The sequence below is a fragment of the Heloderma suspectum genome, chromosome 5 (assembly GCF_057233095.1).
Source record: "Heloderma suspectum isolate Gila_16-S chromosome 5, 16-S_ref, whole genome shotgun sequence".
NCBI classification, from domain to species: Eukaryota; Metazoa; Chordata; class Lepidosauria; order Squamata; family Helodermatidae; genus Heloderma; species Heloderma suspectum.
The window spans coordinates 100,686,484-100,710,163 of record NC_139462.1 but is presented as its reverse complement, the minus strand read 5'-3'; the positions used below and the strand labels follow the sequence as shown (position 1 = coordinate 100,710,163).

At 46.0% G+C, this 23,680-nt stretch overlaps 1 protein-coding gene across 1 annotated transcript in view; it reads left to right on the top strand.

Annotated features, from left to right (window-relative positions):
- Positions 1-19,310: 19,310 nt before the first annotated feature.
- Positions 19,311-23,680, top strand: part of GRXCR1 (glutaredoxin and cysteine rich domain containing 1) — a 41,727-nt gene continuing 37,357 nt past the window's right edge. Inside the window, exon 1 of the mRNA XM_084859779.1 lies at positions 19,311-19,718. Within this exon, the coding sequence (XP_084715905.1) occupies positions 19,311-19,718 (408 nt within the window). The remainder of the gene's footprint in view (positions 19,719-23,680) is intronic.

Below are 23,680 nucleotides of genomic sequence, written 5' to 3'. Positions count from 1 at the left end.
AAGTTCACTGCTGTGCTTTTACTCCAGTGTAAGAGCTAGTAGCCCTGATTTGGATCGGGACAATAGTGTTCTGGGAGGAGAGGGTTAAACCTCCCCCCCCCATCAATTTTCCCCCTGAAATTCTATTCTCCCCCACTCCTGGGAGGGTTAAAAAAAGAAAATGACTCCAATGGATATTTTTTTCTTTTTTTACCACCTTTATGGGGGTGGGTGGTGGAATATCAGGGATAAAACTAGTGGTGGGGGGAAAGGTTTAACCTTCCCCTCCCAGAACACCATGGTCCTGATCCAAATCAGGGCCATGAGTGTATACATGTGAGCAGCAGTGAACCTTTGGACTTCCAGAATGGCACAATTCAAGAGGAAGAAACCAAAATAATAATAAATAATTAAAAAAAAATCCCTTGGCATCAAGAATATGGTGGGAGGGACAGAGCAGCAAAGGGAGGGAAGAGCCTTGGCTACATCCCTGCTTATTGGTGTGGACAGAACACTGCAGCATAGAGCAGCCATTTTTCCCAACAGTGTGAGCAGTACATGGAAATTCCGCTTGTCCCTCACAGTGGAGGTCCAATGATTGGTGGTGTTAGGAGCCCTCCATCTGGAAGAGGCCTTTGTCATACAGCAGTAAGGATGTCAGAGAATTCTGCCACGGACTCCAGTGATGCTGGATTCTTTAGAATCTGGCCCCCCAGAATTCGTGGCGGAACGGCCTCCCCCCCTGCCACTCCGCGGGATCCCCCCGGGACAGAGTGTACCTGGCAGCGGATGCGGCAGCTCCGGCAGCGGCATATGTGGCAGCAGTGGTGGCACTGGCTGGCCTGGGCTGCTGTGGCCACAAATGGCGGACGTCGTAGCAGCCGCTATTTGCGTGGCTGTCTTTCTTTGTGATAGGCTACGTAAATACTTCCGTAGTCTATCACGGCAAAGAGCAGGGGCGGAAATGGTGAGGAAAGGCCATTTGCATGGCTGCCTTTTGTTGTGATAGGCTATATAAATACTTACGTAGCCTTTCATGGCTTGGCAGCCATGCAAATGGCGGCCGGCGTAGCGGCCACCATTTGTGGCCGCAGCAGCCCAGCAGCAGCCGGAATTCCAGCTGCGGCCAGCCCTGGCTGGCGGCTCCATGGAATTGCCGTGGAGCAGAGTCGGCCGGGAGGATTCTGGGGGGAGGGATGGAGTGTCTCCCCCACACCATGGATGCCCCGGAATGGAGCAAGTTAAGTGTTTCATACATCCCTATAGAGCAGGCATTTCAACCTTTTGGAATGTGGGAAAAAACACGCAAAAGCCAGGAAACCACCAAATGACTGGCGGTTGGGGGGAACGGCAAAGCCAGGGAAAGGGGCATGGCCATATGTGCTTGTTTTTAGATTTTATAGATCTTTTTCCTATTGACATTTTTTTCTACAACAGAACTTTAGATGTTAATTTATGGTCTCTTTTTCTTTGGGTACTGTTATGGCCAACTGTAATAGATTGGGGGCATATTAGAGCCGACCAAAGGCTAGGCCTGAGTGTCTCCACTGTGGAATTTTTGAATGTGTACATGACACCCCCACCTTTTCTTCTGAAAAATGCAATATCTTCAAGGTTCTGAGAAGCTATTTGCCAAATCAGCAGGAGTTTCTAAATAAGCAAGCCAGACAGAATTGCTAGTATGGCACCATTCTCCAGACAAACCACACAACGGTTTAAGAACTTGTGGTTAAGGTAGACTTCCTTTTGTGTCAACAAGCATTCTGCGCGTAATCAAGTTGCTGTAATCAATTTCCAAATAAACAGCTATCTGTGCCTAGCATGGCTGAAGGAGTTTTCGCACTTCATAAGGTGAACTCCTTCCGCTGCAGCGTTGTTTTCTCTCTCTCAGTAAAGGTGTGCTGTACCTGAAAGTATCTTTGAGTGTTGGGCCAGGAAAGTACCCACCCTGCATCTAATAGCAAAACCCACACTACTTAAAGTAGTTACTGAAGACCTAGAGAGCTGGTTTGATGGAGGCAGCCATTGAATTAAAGTCTTCCACCTGGTAGCAGTGGAAAAGACCATAGGAAAGAAAGAGCCAAAAAACAATAGAGCCAACGCAATTTTTGCCCTTTTTCCCTTCCACTCGTGGAAATGGGCATTGCCAGTTCATAACAAAGGCAAAAAGAGAACAAAAGACAAATAATTAAACATGCACTCTTTAAACATTATTCTAACCATTAAACACATGTGCAGAATAGGAAACATTGTTCCTAAACAGCGATTCTTTGTATTACATTAATATGGCTTATTTGCTTCCTATGTTCAATAGATAAAGAAAATAATTACATAGATACACCTGGCAGGTGTTGTGTTTTTGTTTTGACTAATGTTCAGGTATGGTATGATGCACAGGATTTTTTTAAAGGCTTTGTTTGTGTATACTCGGTACTTACATTTTTGTATGCATTATTTTCTCTGGGCACAATCTAGCCAAAACTGAGCACTACAAAATCCTATTGGTTACAATGGAACAGAAGCCATATCCAGACATTGTATGAATGCTGGGGGGAGAGGGTGGTGGTTGCATGTTCCCAACTTCCACATCTTCATCATAACATCTGAAAGGGCCCCCTGCAAAAGTACCTATGTTAATACCACAGAGTGAACAGCCATTAATACAGTACAATAAAGAAATGTATACAGGATAAGACCAACAGACTTTAGATTAGCAGCTGCTGTTCCTTTCTAAGGGATGTCAGCTGCCAGAGAAAACGTAAACAATTAATGAAATCCCTACTGCATGGCTGGATGTGCCCTGGACAATGTTACAGCTGAAATATCATGTCCTCTTTTGGTTTACAGGAAGCAGCTATCGACAATGTGAAAAATGCAGAACATTTTATAATGAGTGCCTTTAAAATTAAATTTAAATACACCAATGAGAAAATCATCACTGTAATATAGATGAGGGGGATATTCAGCAACTGAAACTGACTTCTAGTTTCTTCCAGTTAGTGTTCACCTCAAATTATTATCTTTCAAGGGAGCGCTTTTACATGCCCGTGGTGTGTAGTAGAGTCAAGGTACATTTCCCCCGCATCCTGCCTCCGAGATTCATCTTCCAGAGATATGGGGAGAAAGGGATGAGCCTCATGAATGACACTTTAGTGCATTTGTGCGCACATTAACACACTAAATTCTGTTATTGCAACACATGCTCCTTAGGATGTGCCTTCTTCCGTATTATTTATTAATTGAATTGGATTGAATTTACAAGATTTATATCCTGAGTTTTGGCCACAAGGGCTCCCAAGGCAGCTTACCATACAGGTAAACATCCACCCAGAAGACATAAGTTATTGGGCAGATTAGAAATGTACTAAATAAATAAATAACAAAAAAACTATAAAACCACAGTAATATCACAATACAAAAGAAATGAGAATGAACAGAACAGTAATAAACCAAATAAAGTACAACAATAAAACTTGAACTGTAACTGGCTGGGTCACACCCCAGGGAAAGCCTGCATGAAGAAGCAGGTCTTAAGCAGATGCCTACAAGTCAGAACTGTAGGCACCTGTCTGACCTCAATTGGGAGCATGTTCCAGAAGGTGATTGCTGCAGCACTAAATGCTCTGTTTGTTTGTTTACGATGTATTTATTTAGCAATCCACATTCAAAGACCTTGGAGTGGTCTTGTACTCTGTTGCTTGTACTCCTAAGGTGAACCACAGGAACATGCAGCACCATCAGAAATGCTCCTTCTGAGAGTCACAAAGACCAGGAAGGGACATGTAAGTATGTATTTTCCTTTGCATGGATGTGATTGTCACCCACGTCTGTGCACTCAGGGCACCAGAAGCTATCTATAGCTTCTATCTATAGAAGCTATCTATTCAAGACCATGGAAACTGTACTTCTCCACCTCGTAGTTTTTGTGTGTGCACTAACCATGTGATTTCGGCAACCCATGTGTGTGTGGGGGGACACCCTCTCTGTCTGCCCAGCCCATGTGGTTTCTGATTCTAGACATTACCACTGTACTCTAGGAACCCAATCATATGGAAGAAGCAAGCACAACACATTGGTACACATTAGCTAGATCTGAAATGGCACAGTTCCTGCCATCTTGGAAACACATGTATAAATTGGCCGTAAGCCTAAAACAGACTTTAAAACACTGTGTGTAAATTGGGATGTGAGAAATGGTTCTTCTGCAATAAAGATTGTTTCTAAGTTGGGGTGGGGTGGGGTGGGAGCAATGCATAAGGACTCCCAAGTGCAAGAAAATAATATAAAAAGAAACAAATTTGTTAAAACCTCTCTTTCCTCTTGGCCTATTTTTCATTTTAACACTGCCTCTTCTCCAGTATCTAAATCCCTCTTTCCATTTCTATTCTAAAAGAAGTTGTTTTAGCAGCTCTATGATACCTTTAATTTTTATGTCACACTTCTCTTAGCAGCTAGACTCTTATAAAATGCATTTTAACAATGCTTTCAAAAAGTAGTCCAAATGTCTTCTGTAGATACAGTAAACATTAAATGTCATTCTCACCTTCACTCCCATGTGCAGCTCTTATCTGAACTTGTTTTATTTGTGTGGGTTTTATAAGGGAGAGTGTCTTCAGTTCTTCTACAATTCTTGTCTTTCACAGAAAGAAAGGTTATGTTCCAGTGTCCTTATTATCTAATATCTGCCCTAGTAAACCACTGTCCTCCTTTTAACTTTAAGGGTACTGGGGTGGGGGTGGGGTGGGCTTTTTAAAAAATCCCATTCATGTGCACTCTAGAATTTGCATATAATATGTAGTTTGGCCTGAAGTCTTGAAAATTTGCATTTCTGAGTGGTGGGAGACAGATGTGTCTCCTTGACTCCAAGTTTTAAAGTAATGTGTACATTGGCCCACAAGATTAAAAAATTCTGAGCCCAGGAGGGCTCAGAATTCTCTGTGGAAGGACTGTGAGCTGTGTTCAGTTCTGGTTAGGGATGTACGAAAGTCACTTACCGTTTTGGGGATCTGCTTCCCGGTGAGGGTGAGGCGCTCCATCCCTCCCCGCGGAATCCTCGACGGGGGGGGGAAGCTCTCTGCCCCTCCCCCCGGAGTCCTGCCTGGCCGGCTCCGCTCTGCGGGGATTCTGCGGAGCCGCCGGCCGGCTCCACCCGCAGCCGGACATCCGGCCATTGGGCAGCAGGGACGCAAATGGCAGTGGCCGTAGCCGCCGCCATTTGCATCCCTGTATTTAACCATGATAGGCTACGTAAATATTTATGTAGCCTATCACAGCAAAGTAAAAAAAAACACGTACGCAAATGGTGGCGGCTACGGTGGCCGCCATTTGCATTCGCTATTTTTCGCCGTTCTAGCCTACGTAAATATTTACGTAGGCTAGAACGGCTAAAAATAGCGAACGCAAATGGCAGCTGCCGTAGCCACCACCATTTGCGTAAGCTGCGCCCAGCCGTGGCCGGCCAGGAGACCAGCCGTTCCTGCTGCTGCTGCCACCGCCCCTGCCCCCCCGCCACCCCCGCCGCCCCTGCTGCCGCCCCTTCTGCTGCCGCCGCGCTGCCGCATCGCCGCCGCCACACCTGCTGCTGAAGCCGTCGCCACATCTGCCCCAGGTAAGTGCTGTCCCGGGGGGTTCCGCGGGGCGGGCAGGGGGGCAGGAGACCATTCCGCCACAGATTCCTGGGGGCTAAATGCCAGTGCGTTCGGCCTCACTGGAATCCGTGGCGGAATTCTCCGCCATCCCTAGTTCTGGTATTCAAAACAAATGAAGCTCACGGTCCTTCCATGCAAATATCCACTACTGGTTACCCCAATCTTTCCTCATTTCAGCAGTATAATTTAGGGTGTCTCTGTGTGATTTTTTGCTGCTATTGATAAATAACTGGGGGCCGATCTACATTGCGCCTGCCATTGCAATGAATTCGGTGTCCTGTCGGGTGAAACGCTCTCGCATTAAATGTGATTATCCATACTCACCCATTTTCCCTGTTGTGGTGCTTCATTGAATGCGCGAGCTCAGTTCACACTTGAGCGCTGTGCTGTTTTCCTGCTCTTAAAGATGGAGGCTCAGAAACTCTTCCTGTTTCTGCTGATTCCACGCCCACCATGCTCACAGCTCTCAGCGGCCCCATGTCATCTTCTGGCTACTGATCGCATAGCTTCCTCAGCACTCAATGTTTCCTCAGCAACAAGCAAAGGGCGGGATGTGTGTGCGCTTGTCTGATCTCGGAAGCTAAGCAGGGTTGGCCCCGGTCAGTAGTTGGATGGGTGACCGCCTGGGAATCAGACTTCCTGCATTGAGCAGGGGGTCATTCTATCCCTTCAAATGAGACTAAGTTTTACCCCCTCCTATCCCCCGCTTCGGATTTTTTTTTTTTAATTAAGGCGTTATCTTTGAAGAATCGTGGCTTCTCCGTGATAGTTTTTTACATTCAGGCATGATCTTCGAAGATTCAAAAATCTGAAGATGTGAAGCTTCAAATCTTTGAATTTTTGACTCTTCGAAGATTTGAAGCTGCTGCATTCTGCACTAGCTCCAGCTTCTGGAGCAGCCTTAAGGGCTGCCCCACATAGAGTGCATTTAAATAATCCAGACCTGTTACTAGTGCCTGGACCACTGTGGCCAAGCTATCCCTGTTCAGGAGAGGCCACAGCTGTCCCTCTCTCGATAAAGGTCATCCATCAGGGGGCTGATTCAGTTCTGTAACCAGATCGAAACCCAGACAGGCATGAGTCTAGATAATCAGTATCCTTCAAGAGTGCCTGCAGTTGTTCTGCCACAACCCTCTGAAGTACCTTCCCTAAGAAAGGGGTATTTGTGACTGGGTGGTAGCTGTCTAATACTGCTGGGTCCAGAGTGGGCTTCTTCAGGAGTGGTCACACTACTGCCTGTTTAAGGACAGCAGGAACCACCCCATCCTAAAGGGAAGCATTTACCACTCCCTGGATTCACCCAATCATACCCCCTGGGCTAGCTTTTATTAGCCAGGAGGGGCAGGGATTGAGAAGGCATGTGGTTGACTGCAATGCTGCAAGCACTTTGTCCATGACATCAGGCTGCAGCAGTTGAAACTGATCTCACAAAAGCAGGCAGATGGTGGCACCAGACACCTTGACTGGAACTGTGCTAACAACAGCATCATGTTCGTTGCAGAGAAAAGCAATTTTGTCCTCAAAGTGTGATGCAAGAAGATCATAGCAGGTCCTTGAGAGGGCCAGGGCCCCATTTGCTGGGGAGGGTATTAACAGCCTCCAGACCTTCCAGAAGAGCTCTTCTGGATGGTTACTCAAGAATGCAATGGAGGTAGCAAAATAACCTTCTTTGCTTCCCACACTGGCATTCAATAGGCACGATTATATGCTCTAGAGGGTGCTTGGTCATCTTTGCTTTGAGTCTTGTGCCATTTGCACTCTAGCCAATGTCCAGCCTGTCTCACTGACCACAGCAACCCAGTAAACCAAAGAGCAGAGCGAGCTCTACAGTGCTAGAGAGGGCACTCAGGTGCAATCAAGTTGATGGCCCTCCGCATCTCACCTTTCCACAGTGAGACTAGGCCCTCAGCTGGATCACCAGCTCTCTCCACTGGAAAATCCCCAAGAGCATTCAGATATCCATTGGATTCCATCAGTTTCCTCAGGAGAATCATCTGAATGCCCCCCCCACACACGAGGGAAGTAGCACCATGAGTTCAAATTTCACCAGGAAATAGTCTGACCATGACAATGGGGCTACTCCCCCCCCCCAATTTTCAGACAAAAATCACACAACTTGGGAAAAAACCAAATCATGAGTATGCCCTGCTTCATGTGTTGGGCCAATGACAAGCTGAGATAGCCCCATGGTTGTCATGGAGGCTACCATGTCCTGAGCTGGAACTTCAGTAGGGGTGCACGAAAGTCACTTACCTGGTCTCGCAGCTTGCTTCGCGGTGGGGGGGAGGTGCTTCGCTGCTCCCCCCGAAGTTCAGGCCAGGGAGGAAGCGTCTCGCCTCGCCCGGCCACAAAATAAAAAGGTAAAAAAAAACAAAAACGCCCCCGTGATAGGCTACGTGACGATTTACGTAGCCTATCACGGCTAGATCTGCAAAGTTAGCCGTGATAGGCTACGTTAATCATCACGTAGCCTATCACGGGTGACTTAAAAAAAAAACGCGTACGCAAATGGCGGCCCCCATAGGGAGCCGCCATTCGCGTTCCTTATTTGGTCGCTGTAGTCTACGTAAATCTTTACATAGACTACGGTGAAAATAAGGGCAACGCAAATAGCGTTGCCCTTATTTTCGCCGTAGTCTACGTAATCTTTACGTAGACTACAGCAACCAAATAAGGAACGGGAATGGGGGCCGCCATTAGCCGTACGCGGTTTTTTTTTTTTAAGTCACCCGTGATAGGCTACGTGACGATTTACGTAGCCTATCACGGCTGACTTTGCAAATCTAGCCATGATAGGCTACGTTAATCGTCACGTTGCCTATCACGGGGGCGTTTTTTTTCTTTTCTTTTCTTGGAATGGCGGCGGCGGCAGCCGGTTGAAAGACCGGCTGCCGCCCCTGCCCCTGTCGAAGCCCTGCCGAACTGCCGCTGCGACCCGCCACCGGGAGCGACATTCGGGAAAGGTAAGTCCCATCCCGGGGGGATGGTGCGGGGGGGGTGCGGAGAATTTCTCCCCGAAACTACTTCGGGGGGTCGAATACGTTGGCACTCGGCCCCCCGAAGTTTCGGGGAGAAATTCTCCCCCATCTCTACTTCAGAGACAGCCTCAGCATGGAAGTTGAAGTCACCCAGAACCATCTGGGTTCCTCCAACACTACACTTGAGACCACCTCTGACAGCTCAGTCAGGGAGACTGATGGGCAGCAGGGTGGGTGGTACACTAGCAGCATCCCAAATCTGTCTCTATGGCCCAACATCAGGTGCAATCCCTCAAGGCCTGCTCCAAGGTGGAGTGGTTTCCTGGGAATAGAGATGGAGGTTCCATAAACCATGGCAACTCCCCCTCCCTCCAGCCTATGTTGGTGCTGCACAGAGTATCCAGGTGGGCAAAGCTGCACCAGGTCAACCCAACCCAGCTCACCACCCAAGTCTCAGTAATACACACATTCACCTCCATTTTCAAAATGGCAGCTGGGCTGCTGCTGATCTCAACCAAGCTACTTATCTCAGCAGTGGGGGTGGTTTTGCATTTTAAAACTTCAAAGAAAGGCGGGGGGGGGGGAGGAACTAATGTATGAGGTAGCAATAAAATTGTAACTACCCATCTCCACCAGAAATCTAAGAAATCCCCCCCCCACTCCATCCCCCAAACAAGAAAGGCCTTGATATTTTCCCTATATGTTCACAAGGGGACAACGGTCATGTGAAGCTCAGGTGAAGGCATGAGGGGTGGGCTGGGCTTAGTGCACTGCCCTAGAACACACAAAGAAATGAACAGAATTGCAACAGATGGAGGGAGTTTCTGTGAGGCAATCCAGAACACCTATGTGTCATGGCTGTAATGGACATTTAGCTTTGGCCAAAGACACTCCATTTTAAGTTAGCAGCCATAATAAGATTAGGGCAAGAATGCAAATCAGAAGACTTGTTGTTGTTGTTGTTCAGTTGTTAAGTCATTAAGTCGTGTCAGACTCTTCATGACCCCATGGACCATAGCACGCCAGGCCTTCCTGTCCTGCGCTCTCTCCCGGAGCGTGCTCAAGTCCATATTCATTGCATCCGTGATGCTATCTAGCCATCTCATCCTCTGCCGTCCCCTTCTCCTTTTGCCTTCAATCTTTCCCAGCATCAGGGTCTTTTCCAGTGACTTTTCTCTTCGCATTAGGTTAGGGGTGTCAGAGAATTCCGCCACAGATCTCGGTGAGGCTGAATGCCAGTGCATTCGGGATCCATGGCGGAACAAAGCCCCTGCCCCCCCAACCCACGAAAGGCGCGCGAAACGGAGCACTTACCAGCTGCCATCCACGCTGACTTGTGAATGGCAGCTGCCCTGTGGCCGCCATTTGCTTCTTCATCATAGCTGTGGTAGGCTACGTAAGTATTTACGTAGCCTATCACGGCAAGCCAAAAAACCCCCAAACAAACAGCATACGCAAATGGCGGTGGCTACAGCGGCTGCCATTTGCGTTCCCTATCTTTAGCCGTTTTAGCCTACGTAAATATTTATGTAAGCTATTAAGGCAAAAAAAAAGAGGAACGCAAATAGCGCCCACTACACTATTTGCGTTCCCCTTTTTTTCGCTGTAATAGCCTACGTAAATATTTACATAGGCTAAAACAGCGAAAAATAGGGAACGCAAATGGCGGCCACTGTAGCTGCTGCCATTTGCGTACGCTGTGTTTTTTTTGGCTTGCCGTGATCGGCTATGTAAATACTTACATAGCCGATCACGGCAGCTTTGCTGGACACAAATGGTGGCCGCTACGGCAGCCGTCATTTGCATCCGCAGCAGCCAGTCCACGGCCGGAACGCCGGCTGCGGACAGCCGTGGCTGGCAGCTCCATGGAGCCGCCGCGGAGTGGAGCAGGCCCAGGGAGGATTCTGGGAGGAGGGAAGGAGCGCCTCCCCCCCACTGCGAATCCAAGCTGCGAAAAGGTAAGTGACTTTCGTACCTACATTAGGTGGCCAAAATATTTGAGCTTCACTATCTGTCCTTCCAATGAGCAGTCAGGGTTGATTTCCTGTAGGATGGACTGATTTGACCTCCTTGCAGTCCAGGGCACTCGTAAGAGTCTTCTCCTGCACCACAGTTCGAAGGCATCAATTCTTCGGTGCTCAGCCTTCCTTATAGTCGAGCTCTCACAGCCATATGTTGCTAGTGGGAAAACCGTAGCTTTGATTATGCGGACCTTTGTCGGCAAGGTGATGTCTCTTCTTCTAACTATGCTGTCTAGGTGTGCCATAACTTTCCTACCAAGGAGCAAGCGTCTTTTAATTTCATGGCTACAGTCACCGTCTGCTGTGATCTTGGAGCCCAAGAAAATAAAATCTGTCACTGCTTCCATTTCTTCCCCTTCTATATGCCAGGAAGTGATGGGGCCAGATGCCATGATCTGAGTTTTTTTAATGTTGAGTTTCAAACCAGCTTTTGCACTCTCCTCTTTCACCCTCAACAAGAGGCTCTTTAGATCCTCTTTGCTTTCTGCCATTAGGGTGGTATCATCTGTGTATCTGAGGTTGTTGATAATTCTCCCGGCAATCTTAATTCTGACCTGTGATTCATCCAGCCCGGCGTTTCTCTGCATATAAATTAAATAAGCAGGGTGACAATATGCAGCCTTGTCGTACTCCTTTCCCAATTTTGAACCAATCGGTTGTTCCATGTCCGGTTCTTACTGTTGCTTCTTGACCCTCGTACAGGTTTCTCAGGAGACAGGTAAGGTGGTCTGGTACTCCCATCTCTTTAAGAATTTGCCACAGTTTGTTGTGATCCACACAATCAAAGGCTTTAGCATAGTCAATGAAGCAGAAATAGACTTTTGCTTGGAGAGAAGATAGACAATAAGATGTAGTTTGTGGATTTCTGCAGTTTCCCACAGAGCTTGTGGTCAAGCTAGCATTTTCCTGTCTGACATGGTGACCTTTAGGCTTCAAGTAGAGAAGCGTAACACATTATTGCTTTCTATGAGAAACCACTATGATGAATAGCAAATACAGGTCTGGGGAGCACGGAAGAATGTAGTTTGACATAAATGTAGTTATTTACCACTGCCTATATTAGGGTGCTGGAAGCTCCACTCGGGGTCACGCAATTGTAGAGGAGTGAGTGATCCATTGCCATGTCAATACTCCCCCTTGAATAAAGCTTTTGCGAGTGCAGACCATGTCAGTGTGGTTCTTGAAAGTCCAACTGAGCCGCTGCCGTGACATATGCATATTATCTAATGCATCTAATAGGGATGTACAAAACCCCGCTTACCTTGCTCCGCCGGGGGGAGGCAATCTGTTCCTCCCCCCGGAATCCTTGATGGGGGGGAGGCGATCTGTTCCTCCCCCCCGGAATCTTGCCCAGCCGGCTCTGCTCCATGGCCAGGCCGCGGAGCCACCGGCCAGGCCAACCTGCAGCAGGGCCTCCAGCTGCTACCGGGCTGGTGCAGACGTAAATGGCGTCCTGCGTAGGGGACGCCATTTGCGTCCATATGCAAGCCCGTGATAGGCTATGTAAATATTTACGTAGCCTATCACGGCTAAAGCAGGGATGCAAATGGCATAGGGGACACCATTTGCGTCCCTACTTTAGCCGTGATAGGCTATGCAAATATATACGTAGCCTATTATGGGCTGGCATAGGGACGCAAATGGCGGCCGCTATGACGGCTGCCATTTGCGGCCGCAGCATCCCAGCAGTGGCTGGAGCTGCCGCCGCCGGAGCCACAGCCAGGTAGGCTCCACTTTGCAGGGCTTTCGCAGGGTGGAGGGGTGGGGGGCTCTGTTCCGCCACGGATTCCGGGGTGCTGAATTCACTGGAATTCGGCCCCCCTGGGATCCGTGGTGGAATTCTCTAACATCGCTAGACATTAATGCCTGTAATTTATAGGCTGGGTCCTCAGATCAACTTGGAAAACTTACCCAAGTTCTCCCCCTGCCCCGTTTTTTTTTTTTTTTTTTTAAAGAACTCGATTGGGGGTAATTTTCTTCTCCCCAGATAAGTTCGGTGCCAGGCAAATACCTTTTTATTCCCTCAGGCCTTTTAATCCCCTGTATCTCCTCTGTATCTTAAGTGGTTTTGTCTTTATACTTCTAGTTCTTCTTATGCCTGATTCTAGCCTCTGCTGCTTTTAATTGTATATTGTGTTGTCACTCTTTTCCCTGCCCCCCCCCCCGGCTGCCATTTTCATTTTATTGAGAGCTTGGAAGGGAAATGTAACCATTTTTAACAGACTGTCTGATACTGACTCTGTGTCCTCTGACTCTCCAAGGTGAACACAGAGCTCCAAGGGAGCCCTGTTTGCTTTAAGCACTTTGGGGGAAGCCCTGCTTTGCCTTGGACGAAGCCCGCGTTGCTCTATAGCAGCCAGGTTCCATGTATACCCCTAATATCTACTCCAAAACGGAAAAACAAAAAAACAAAGCCCTATGCTATAAACATGCAAATCAATCTTGCCTCAAAGCTTGGAAACTTTAAGGTGTACTGTCATGGCTAAGAGTGTGACATGTGATATAAGTCAAGAAAACCTTGCTTCAGATCTCCTAATCTCTGTCTTCCTTCTTTGATATGGGGTGATTTCCTGTACTACCTCACAGGGTTGTTGTAAGGAGGAGGGAGCAATCCTATGGGGATGGTCAGGTGCCTCCGAACTTGGAGGCAACCGCCTATCCAATGAATGGCGGGAGCAGCACGGAGGAGATAATCTCCTCCGTGTTCCAGCCGCCCTGCATTTGTGACTAGCTGGCCAATTTCAGCTATCTAGCTGCAGGACATTGGAGCGCAGGGTGGGGAGGCTGGAAAGACACATAGGAAGTGTTGTGTCAGCAGTTACGAACTCCCCTCCACGCCCCCGAGAATGCCCTCTTCCCCCCTGCTCCACGCTGCTCTTACGAGTGCAGAGCACGGGGACAATCTGTGCCACCTACGAGGCGGCGGGAGACGGGACAGGGAGGCGGTTCTCTGGGAACCGACCTCAGAGGGCAGGCTCTGAAGTCGGTTCCTGGAAACTGACCAATCCTATGGCCATCTAGCTGCTGTCTAGTGGCCATAGGATTGTGTCCTTACCTATAGGGATGTCAGAGAATTCCGCCACAGATCTCGGGGCGGAACGGTCTGCCCTCCCGCCCCCCCTGGGATGAGACTTACCTGGGGCGGATGTTCCTGGTGGCGGCGGCTCCGGCAGCGGCTGCGGCGGTGGTGCGGTGGTGGCGGCTGGTCTTCCAATCGGCTGCCGCCGCCATTTCCAGTTTAAAAAAAAAAAAAGACGTGATAGGCTACGTAAAGATTTACGTAGCCTATCACGGCTTGGTTTAAAAAAAAAACCGTGATCTTTACATAGCCTATCATGGCTGACTTAAAAAAACCAAAAAACCAATGTGCGTCCGCAAATGGCGGTGGCCACGGCCGCCGCCATTTGCGTTCCTTATTTTGGCACGTCTTAGTCTATGTCAAGATTTACGTAGACTAAGATGGTGAAAATAAGGGGAATGCAAATAGCGGAGCACCTCCCCCCCCACCATCAACATAATCTGCGAAAGGTAAGTGACTTTCGTACATCCCAACTTATTGTAAAGATTTGTCATAAAGAGCCCTGTGAAGCCCTTTAAACACTCAGAAAGATTTATATACATCAGCCTGTTCCAACCTGGTGCCCTCCAGATGCGTTGGGCCACACCTAGGGATGTCAGAAAAATCCACAACAGAATCACATGAATTCGGATTTCAGTGAATCTGACCCATGGATTGTGCAGTGGACTGGCTTTTCCCAATTCACACAGATTCCATGGACCTGAGGATCAGTTTTTTTACTTTCCGGAATTTCACGCAAATTTAGTCATAGAAAAATATGTAAAATAAAAAAAAACACTGGCTGAAAATGCATGTTTCCCCTGTAGGTTAAGCATGACAATGTACATTTGGGGAGGGATTAGTGCAGGGGTGGTGGTTGGGCATTCCCACAAGTGTGAATTTGTGCAAATGTGAATTTATGCAAATTTGGGTGAGTTGGAAAAAATCCAGTTCCCTCAATGAGTGGCTGACAGAACGAAAGGCACCTGACAACCCGCAAAACACAGAGGGAATGGATTTTACAAGATACGTGCATCCCTAGCTACACCACCTGTCATCCTCAGCCAACATGGCCATTGGTGAGTGTACTGGCTGGGGATGATGGGAGTTGTAGTCCAACACATCCAGAGGGTGCTGGGTTGGGAAAGCCTGATATAAATGCTAAGGGTGGGTTATTATATTACTCTGGTGATATGGGGGCTGCTCTTTGTTGCAATGCTGGATTAGAGTGAGAAGCTCCAAATCATGTGGGAGAAAGCCAGGCTGCAGCTCCTCTCTACTCCTTTGTCAACATTCTGGGAGCTTTTCTACACAAAGCATTTATTGTGCTTGTCATTCCCTATTCACATTTGTTTACGCGTTCTTTAGTTGACATTGTGACCCTCCAGTTTTACTTCTGTTTTAAACAGCACTTTCAGTGAGGTTTTTTAGAAACTAAAAAGAGGAAATGTGGTATTATTTATGAAAGTGAAAGAAAACACTTTTTCTATTTGTTTCATGGCATTATTCCAATATCCCACAGCACCACCTGGAGGTTATGCAGTGGAAAAGCAGGAAAGGAAGGAAACACTCTTCATGTAGCGCTTGGATTTCAGTTCTGTGACAAAACCAAAAGCACATACAGTGGATTAACAACCTCGTGTAGAAAAGCTCAGGAAGTTGGGGTCCTCTGGCATGGTCCCAGGTTTCTCATGTGACTCAGCAGCTCAGGAAGGAGGTCCAAGGTTGCTGCTCCCTCACTACTGGAGTCAGGTAAGAACTAGTCATGTATGAGCTCCACCACCTCAATTCAGAATGGGTCCACCCATCTCAAATAAGTTTATTTGGGATTTGGATCAAGCTTGAATGAACTCATTTAAGCTCTGCCTCATTGTGAACTGAAGGCATATTGTGCTTCCAAAGGGATGTTGAGCATAATGAGGCCTGGTGTTTTCTAATCTTCAGCCCGTACAGACCCCACCCCCTGGTTCTTTCCCAAATTTACTCTAGTAAGGGGAGTGGAATTGTTGGTGGGAAAGCCCCTTGGCAGCGGAGGCCTTAGGATTAAGGTTGGGATGCTGCCCCATTTCCTGCTTGGGAACATTCCTTGCTGCTGGGAAGCATTCTGAGCTGCTGGAGAACTCGGTGAGGGTGATGGGGCTTGCCTCATAAATGGTTCATGAATTATGTAGGGATGTACAAAAGTCACTTACCTTTTCGAAGGGTGACATTCGCGGTGGGGGGGAGGTGTTCCATCCCTCCCCCCTAAATTCTCTCCAGCTGGCTCCGCGGAAATTCCGCAGAGCCGCCGGCCGGGGCCTCCCACAGCCAGACATCCGGCCACTGGGCAGCCTGCAGGGATGCAAATGGCGGCTGCCGTAGCCGCTGCCATTTGCGTCCCTGTATTTTGCTGTGATAGGCTACATAAATATTTACATGGCCTATCACGGCAAACAACCCACAAAAAAACAGCCAATGCAAATGGCGGCGGCTATGGCAGCCGCCATTTGCATTCCCTTTTTTTTTCCGTGATAAGTTACGTAAATATTTACGTAGCCTATTACGGTGAAAAAAAAGAGAAGGGAACGCAAATGGTGGCCACTACGCCATTTGCGCCCCTCTTTTGCCATAATAGCCTACGTAAATATTTACGTAGGCTATCACGGCCAAAAAAAAAGGGAACGCAACTGGCCATCGTAGCCGCCGCCATTTGCGTTCCCTTTTTTTTGCTGTGATAGGCTACGTAAATACTTACACAGCCTATCACAGCTTCCGTAGGGACGCAAATGGCATCCCTGCGTTAGCCGTGATAGGCTATGTAAGTATTTTCATAGCCTATCACGGCTATAGTGATGAAGAGAATGGCAGCTGCGGACACGGCCACCATTCGCAAGTCAGCATGAACGGCAGCAGGTAGGTGTCCCATTTCGCGCGCCTTTCGCGGGGCGGGGGGGCAGGGGGGCTTTGTTCCGCCATGGATTTCGGGGGGCTGAATGCACTGGCATTCAGCCTCACGGAGATCCGTGGTGGAATTCTCTGACATCCCTAGAATTATGAGTTGCTTAAATTCTTATTACGAGTCTTGCAATTTTTTCTCACACAAGTTGTACCCTAAAATTTTAGTCTGGTAATTACAACATCCCTTGCCATCACAAGTAATACAACCCTCGCCAAAGTATTATTAAAGGTCAACAATTCTAACTCCTAAATAATAGTTATAGCAATCCTCCATCCAGAGCCAAACTCAGCTTTCTCTGAGAATATGCAAGCAGAGTTCATCACTCAGAAGTTTTCAATTTTTACATGAATTAATGATGTGAAACTGGCATCATACAAATATGGAAATGTGCAAATGCTTTTAACTTTGAAAAAATGATCAATATACAAGAAAGATGTATTGGATTCATTCAGGTTATTGAAATCAATGTATATTTCAAATAACTGAAAACCCTAATCTCAATTTTACTTTTCACTTTAATTGAAAGCTTCAAGCTTTAAAATTAAAAGAAACATAAGAGTAGGAAAATTGTTGGTATACATTTTAAAAACAGTTTGTCATAGAGACGTGTGAAATTGTGCTAGTCTTATTGAAATTCTTTCGCTTCTCTCAAAACTCTGATATGTTGCCTCCAAAGTTACTTCCAAATTTCCTTTGATTTTGGCATTAGACCAAAAATATGTCATTTATTTATTTATTTACCCAATCAATGTACATGGCATGCTTTATAGAATTACATAGGTAACATAGACAGGTTTCTGCTCCCAAGGAGCTTTCAGTCTAAAATAGGCCAGGGTGGGTGGGGGGAACGGGACAGGAAGAGGGAGGGATGGAGGAAGAGACAAAGTTAAGGAGGAAAGAAAATGGGGAAATGCTGTTATGTATGCATAAAGCTTGGTGATGTTTCCGCCATTGTAGGGCCATAAATGGGCCAGTTGGGGTGTGTGTGTATTGGGATAGCCAAGAATCCACAGGATCCTAGGCCACTTCATTCCCCCAACATGCCTCCAGAGCTGGAAACTATGCCAACTCAAGACCTAAGCTTTTCTACATGAGCCATTTATTGTGTGTTTGTTATTCCCTACTCACAGTTTACAGGTTCTTTAGATGACATTGTGACCCTCCGGTTTTGCTTCTGTTTTTAAAGAGACATTTCAGCCAGTTTTTTTTAGAGCAGGGAAAATGCAGTATTATTACTGAAAGTAACCCCCCCACAAACACACTTGTGTATTTGCATGATTCTGCTATACCACAATGCCATCTAGAGGTTATGTAGCTTAAAAGCAGGAAGGGAAACACTCTTTGTGTAGTGCTGATATCTCAGTTCTGTGAGGAAGCCAAAAGTAGATATAGCAGATTAACAGCCTTGTGCAGAAAAGCCGCAGGTGTAGTAAATTCCTTCCCACTGGAAGCAATGGGAAGGACAAAAATAAAAATAAAATTCTGTATCCCTCTCACTTTAGGATTGCACTTGTTGTTGTTGTTCAGTCATGCAGTCGTTTCCGACTCTTCGTGACCCCATGGACCATAGCACGCCAGGCCTTCCTGTCCTGCGCTCTCTCCCGGAGCGTGCTCAAGTTCATATTCATTGCATCGGTGATGCTATCTAGCCATCTCATCCTCTGCCGTCCCCTTCTCCTTTTGCCTTCAGTCTTTCCCAGCATCAGGGTCTTTTCCAGAGAGTTTTCTCTTCGCATTAGGTGGCCAAGGATTGCACTGGCTAACTGCAATTCAAATGCACTTACAAGCTCTATTAAATATAGTGGGACTTACTTCTGAGTGAACATGCATGAGGTCATACGAATAAGGTGGGTTCTGAGGAGACATTTCAAGGAAGGGAGAGAGGCGGCATCACAGACATGTTCAAAGAGGGAGTCCGAAACTGCCCCAACTTCACAGTGAGCAAGACTTCGAGATGGGAATAGCTGCCAGTGCCACTGCAGATGGCAGGCAGGGAGCATGCAGATTTGCCCAAGATCGCTCTAGAAGACGGCCCTTGAAGACATGATAGCCACTTTCAATTAGGTCCATGCAACCCAACTGCCTCAAGTTGTGGTGAACCAACGTACTACATACTACCAGCTGCCATTTGAGCAATTTCAAGAAGACTCGGGTTGGAAGGTGTAACAGGTGACTGGTCTAAGATTGCTCAAGAACATGTCATTTGAGGACATCAACTTTCAGATAGGTCCAATCGGCACATGAGGGATCCACCACCACACTAGGTCTCTGGAAACCGGAGCTCAGGAAGATTTTTTAATTTATCTTTACTACTTCTTTTTCTCTATTAACCCATGCATAAGTCTTAGATATAGCTTCAAGGTTTGTTCGTTTTTTAATCATACGACGTTTCTTTCTCTGTGTTTTCCGCCTTCTGCCGCTGAAAAAAGTACACAATGGATCATTCATATTTAATGGAGGATCTCATTTTACAGGTTTTAGTTTAAAGGTAACCATAGCACACACAGCCATTCATTATTAATGGCAGAACAGCACTGTAGCTTCTTGGGAATCCTCTTTCCTTTAGATGTGAGCTTCATATGAGCAGTGCCGCTGTCACTGGAAAACAACTTTGATATTGTTTTAAGTGTGAGAAACTGGCAAATGCGATGACAACCTAGACCAGGACGATGTAAGCGGCTTATATCAATGGATGGGACAATGTTTAAGAGCGACACCAAGGGCGAGGGTGAGAGGCAGCCGAGGAAAGTCCGATTTCGAATTGCATCTTCTCATAGCGGGAGAGTGCTAAAGGAGGTGTATGCTGATGGAGAACCATCTGATTCCCTGGATTCTGAATGCACTAGCAGCACAGAAACTGACCCAAACAGCCGACTGAGTGAATCTGATGGACAGCACAATGGAAACCTTGGATCTGAATGTGATGAAAACGAGAATGAGACCGATGATCTGTTCGTATTAATGAGAGCAGCCAAAGAGAGGGGATTTGGCACTAAAAGAGTCAACATCCTCAGCAAAAATGGTACAGTTAGAGGAGTCAAGCACAAAGTCAGCGCTGGTCAAGTACTCTTTGACAATTTAACCAAAGTGTTTGAGGTAAGTGAACTAGCTTTGCTCCTAACTTACAGCTACTTTTTTTCTCCACTTTCGTATCTCCCAAGGTGCACTCCTTGCTTTTTAGTTGTCTGTGCATGCTCAAAATTCAGAGCTCATTCCATAACAATACCCCAGTGGTTAATTTATGATATGAGAGGTTCTGCACTCACACCTTTTGATCCAGAGATCCATGCCAACCTTTGATATTTTTGTACTTGAATAGCACTGACACTCTTTGACATTGTTTATATCAGTGATGGCCAACAGGTAGCCTGCAGGTTTAATCCTACCCAAGAAAACCAAAGATGAACACCTCAATGGTACCTGAAGAGATTGTCAACCAAAATGTTGCATGAAAAATATTTTCAAGTACTTTTGGGATGTACAGCCTTCTTTGTTTCTGTTGGATCCTATCCTAACACACTGTTCGGGGCTGCAAAGTGAGCCTCATGCTTCTAATAACTGCACCAGACATTTTATCCCATTTGTAAACATACGGGCAATTACATCACAGTTCAAGGAGGAGCGAAGGATACTGAGACAAACTGGAAGTCCAGTTCAAACCATCTGAATCCCAGTAGTCATTCATGTGATGGAGGCAGCATGAACATCACGTTGTGTGACTTGGGTTATACATGTTTACATTGTTAGTACACCACATGCATGCCTAATACCTGTGATCCCTAGTTCAGACAGAATGTGGCAGAGTCAATGAGGAAATAACAGGAATTGACATACACCTGTACATCAATTGGCCAGGATCCAAAGAGTTCTCCCAACAGCTTCGCCATGTCTCTTGGGAGTTCCGACATTTTTTTTCTTTAAAGCCTCCTCCATTTCACAAGTGGTATGCCATGTGGCATGGGAGCTGGTTTCAAGGAACACATGCTCAATGTTTCCTGGAGCACATGGAACTGGAGTAATGGTTCTTTGGATCCTGGCTATTGTATGCATGGTGGGCAAAGTACCCAACTACCTAGCATCATGTTTTATATACTTTGTCAATTGGATTACACCAAAAAGGTGTAAATTGGAGATTAAATATGGCACTCCCTTTGGAATCTGCCATCTGAACTGGACTGCTTCCGTACTGAAAGCATGTCCTTTTAATCCAAGATGTGGTGTGGTTACTCATGAACTCTTCAAACATGGGCCAATTCTGTAGAGTAAAAAACCATATTGTCCCCACAACAAGACATCCTCATCCTCGTTATTGTTGTTGTTCAGATTTTTCACAGCTGGGGCTCAAAAACTGTAACTTGTGTAAGGCTTGTATGAGTTGATTCATAGCAGAGGAAACACGTGTTGTGGACTTCTGAGTTTACTGCCAAGTCTCTTTTCTGCTATGCAAACCTAGCTTTAAAGTGTAAAGGAGAGTACGTAGTGTTTGCAATACTTTTCTAACATGTAGGAATTTTGTCATGTTTGAACTTTGAAGTGGCCCACAACAGTGAGGAAAAAGCGTTCTGCAGATGCTCAGAGGCTCGTTCTGCTGTATTACTACTTAACATGGCCCCGGGAGTGCTAAACCCTAGTGAGTTCTGGCTCAAATTAATCCCTGAAAACTGCTCTTGGCTTATACAAGCACAGAGACATGATCTAGCCTCCGTTAAGTATTTTTAAGAGTCACTGATTTCTGTGGGAGAGTTAAGTAAGGCTGCAATCCTATGCACTACTCTCTGGGAGTAAGTCCCATTGAACTCAGTGGGACTTTCTTCTGAGTTGACATGGAAAAGATTGCCCTGTCACTCTCTGCCGTTGAAATCCATGGGATTTAAATATGCTTAACTTTGGCTGGATTGTGTCCATCCTTCTTAATGAAGATGACAGTAATTCCTTGTGAGATGTCTCAAATCCGTAATTCAAATAAGTTATGCATCTCTCTCATCATTTTTTCCTTCCGGTGATTTTCAGTTTAAAAATAACGTGTGCTTTTTGCACATCATGTGAAATCCTGGAATGATTACGTATGTGAAGCATTAATTTTCAGGTTCTGAAAATGGATTAAGAATGGAAATATGTGGATATATCATCTTCCAGTCAGTCATATTATATAACTGTTAGCAGGTTTAACCAGCATATCTTCTATCCCCTTTATGTAAAATTTATATACTTTCATCAACTTGTCCAGATAAGAATGTTAACAGCACAATCCTATACATGTCTACTTGGAAGTAAATCCCACAGTATTCAGTAGGGTTTACTCTTGGTTATGTGTGTATGGGATTGCAGCCAAAATCTGATACAGGAAAAGCATCTGAAAATATAGTTAGAACTCTTTCTCTTAATAAGGCCTGATTCTTACTAATTGTAGGAAAAATGAAATTGCTCCACTTGAACTTCCTCTCCCCACCCCCATTTTCTATATTTAGCCTGCAATCTGCTACTTTAAAAATAGGAATCCTAGAAAAATAAGTCATGGAAATTATGGTTTATTCATACTAAACCCAAAACATTTGTATTCTTAGAAAATAGACAAGATTAAAAATATTGATTGTTTAATTTTAATTCTGGTTTAATAAAATACTTAAATATTTAAATATTTTAAATATCTCTTTTTGAAGCCTTAATATGTTGATTATTATTCCTGTTTATTGGCTCTGTCCCTAGTCGCATGCAACAATGGAGATGTGAGCCCCAGTATGCATCAAAAGACATATGCCTCCGCTTAACTCAATGGTCCTGGATAAGCATTGCAATGTGGATGTGCACATTGCATCAGTTGCATTCCTAGAATATATTACTTTGTATGCAAAAGGTGTGGGTGAGTGGATGTGGTTTCAGCGCTCCAACATACATACTGAATTCCAGGTAGGCAACTGCATCGAGAAATATAGCTTTGAAAGAGGCATCACTAGGCAATTAAAAACACCTTCACAGTTCAAATAGCCCCACCCCTAGAAAACCAAACACCTTTGGATTTACTCCTAAGAGCTTTCCTACACGAGGCATTTATTGTGTGCTCAAGATTCCTGACTCATGGTTGTTTATGTGTTCTACAGATGATGTTGTGATCTCCCAGTTGTGCTTCTGTTTATTCAGAGCACTTTTCCATTTTTTCTTTCTTTTTAGAACTGGGAAAATGGGGTATTATTTTTGGAAGTGCTGTTTCTACTTGTGTATTTGCACTCTTCCACTATAGCACAGCTCTACCTAGAGGATATGTAATGGAGAAGCAGGAAAAGAAAAGCTCTTTGTGTAGAGTTTGGATCTTAATTCTTCAATGAAACTGAAAGTAGATACAATGATTAACAGCCTTGTGCAGAAAAGCTCTACAACATTGTGCAGGCAGCTATAAAAATCACCTTATTTGACGTTACTCCACTTCTGGTGCCTCCACTTGCTGGTTTGTTACACCAAATCAGGGCTAGCATCAGGGGTAGGCATAGCTGGGTACTTGCTAAGGAGCCACACTGCAGCTGGGGCCCACTGGCTGGGGCCCTGTAGTTGCTCCCCCTCTTCACCATTGCAACCTGCTTGTTCACCTGCCTTTCATTTTGGCCCAGAGAATGGTAGTGGTGAGAAGGAGAACCAGTAGATGCCAGTGCCTACTTGTTCTCTGCCTGTCAAGCAAGCAAGTGGTAGCTGTGATGACAAAGAGAATAAAGAGCAATAGCAGTTGGTAATAATGGTGTCTAGAAGGAAGACTCATTGGGCTGGTTTGCGTGTCACAATAAGCCACCCTAAGGACAAGCCACCATAGGTTTGTTATTTGATTGCTAACCCATGATGGCATGATCAGTCTCAATGGGGGGGGGGACACTGAGGGTGGGCAGGTTCGCATGATCATGGAGGGTGTAATGCGTGGAGGAACTAAAGTGATTTAGAAATGGTTGTATGGGGGAATCAGTTCTGGGTGATACCAGCAGGGAAAGGTTGCTAAGGGAAAGGTTGATAAGGAGTGTCTGACTACTTTCAGTTTTGTACATGGGTGGCTTACTTTCCCTCCCCACGTGTGTGTG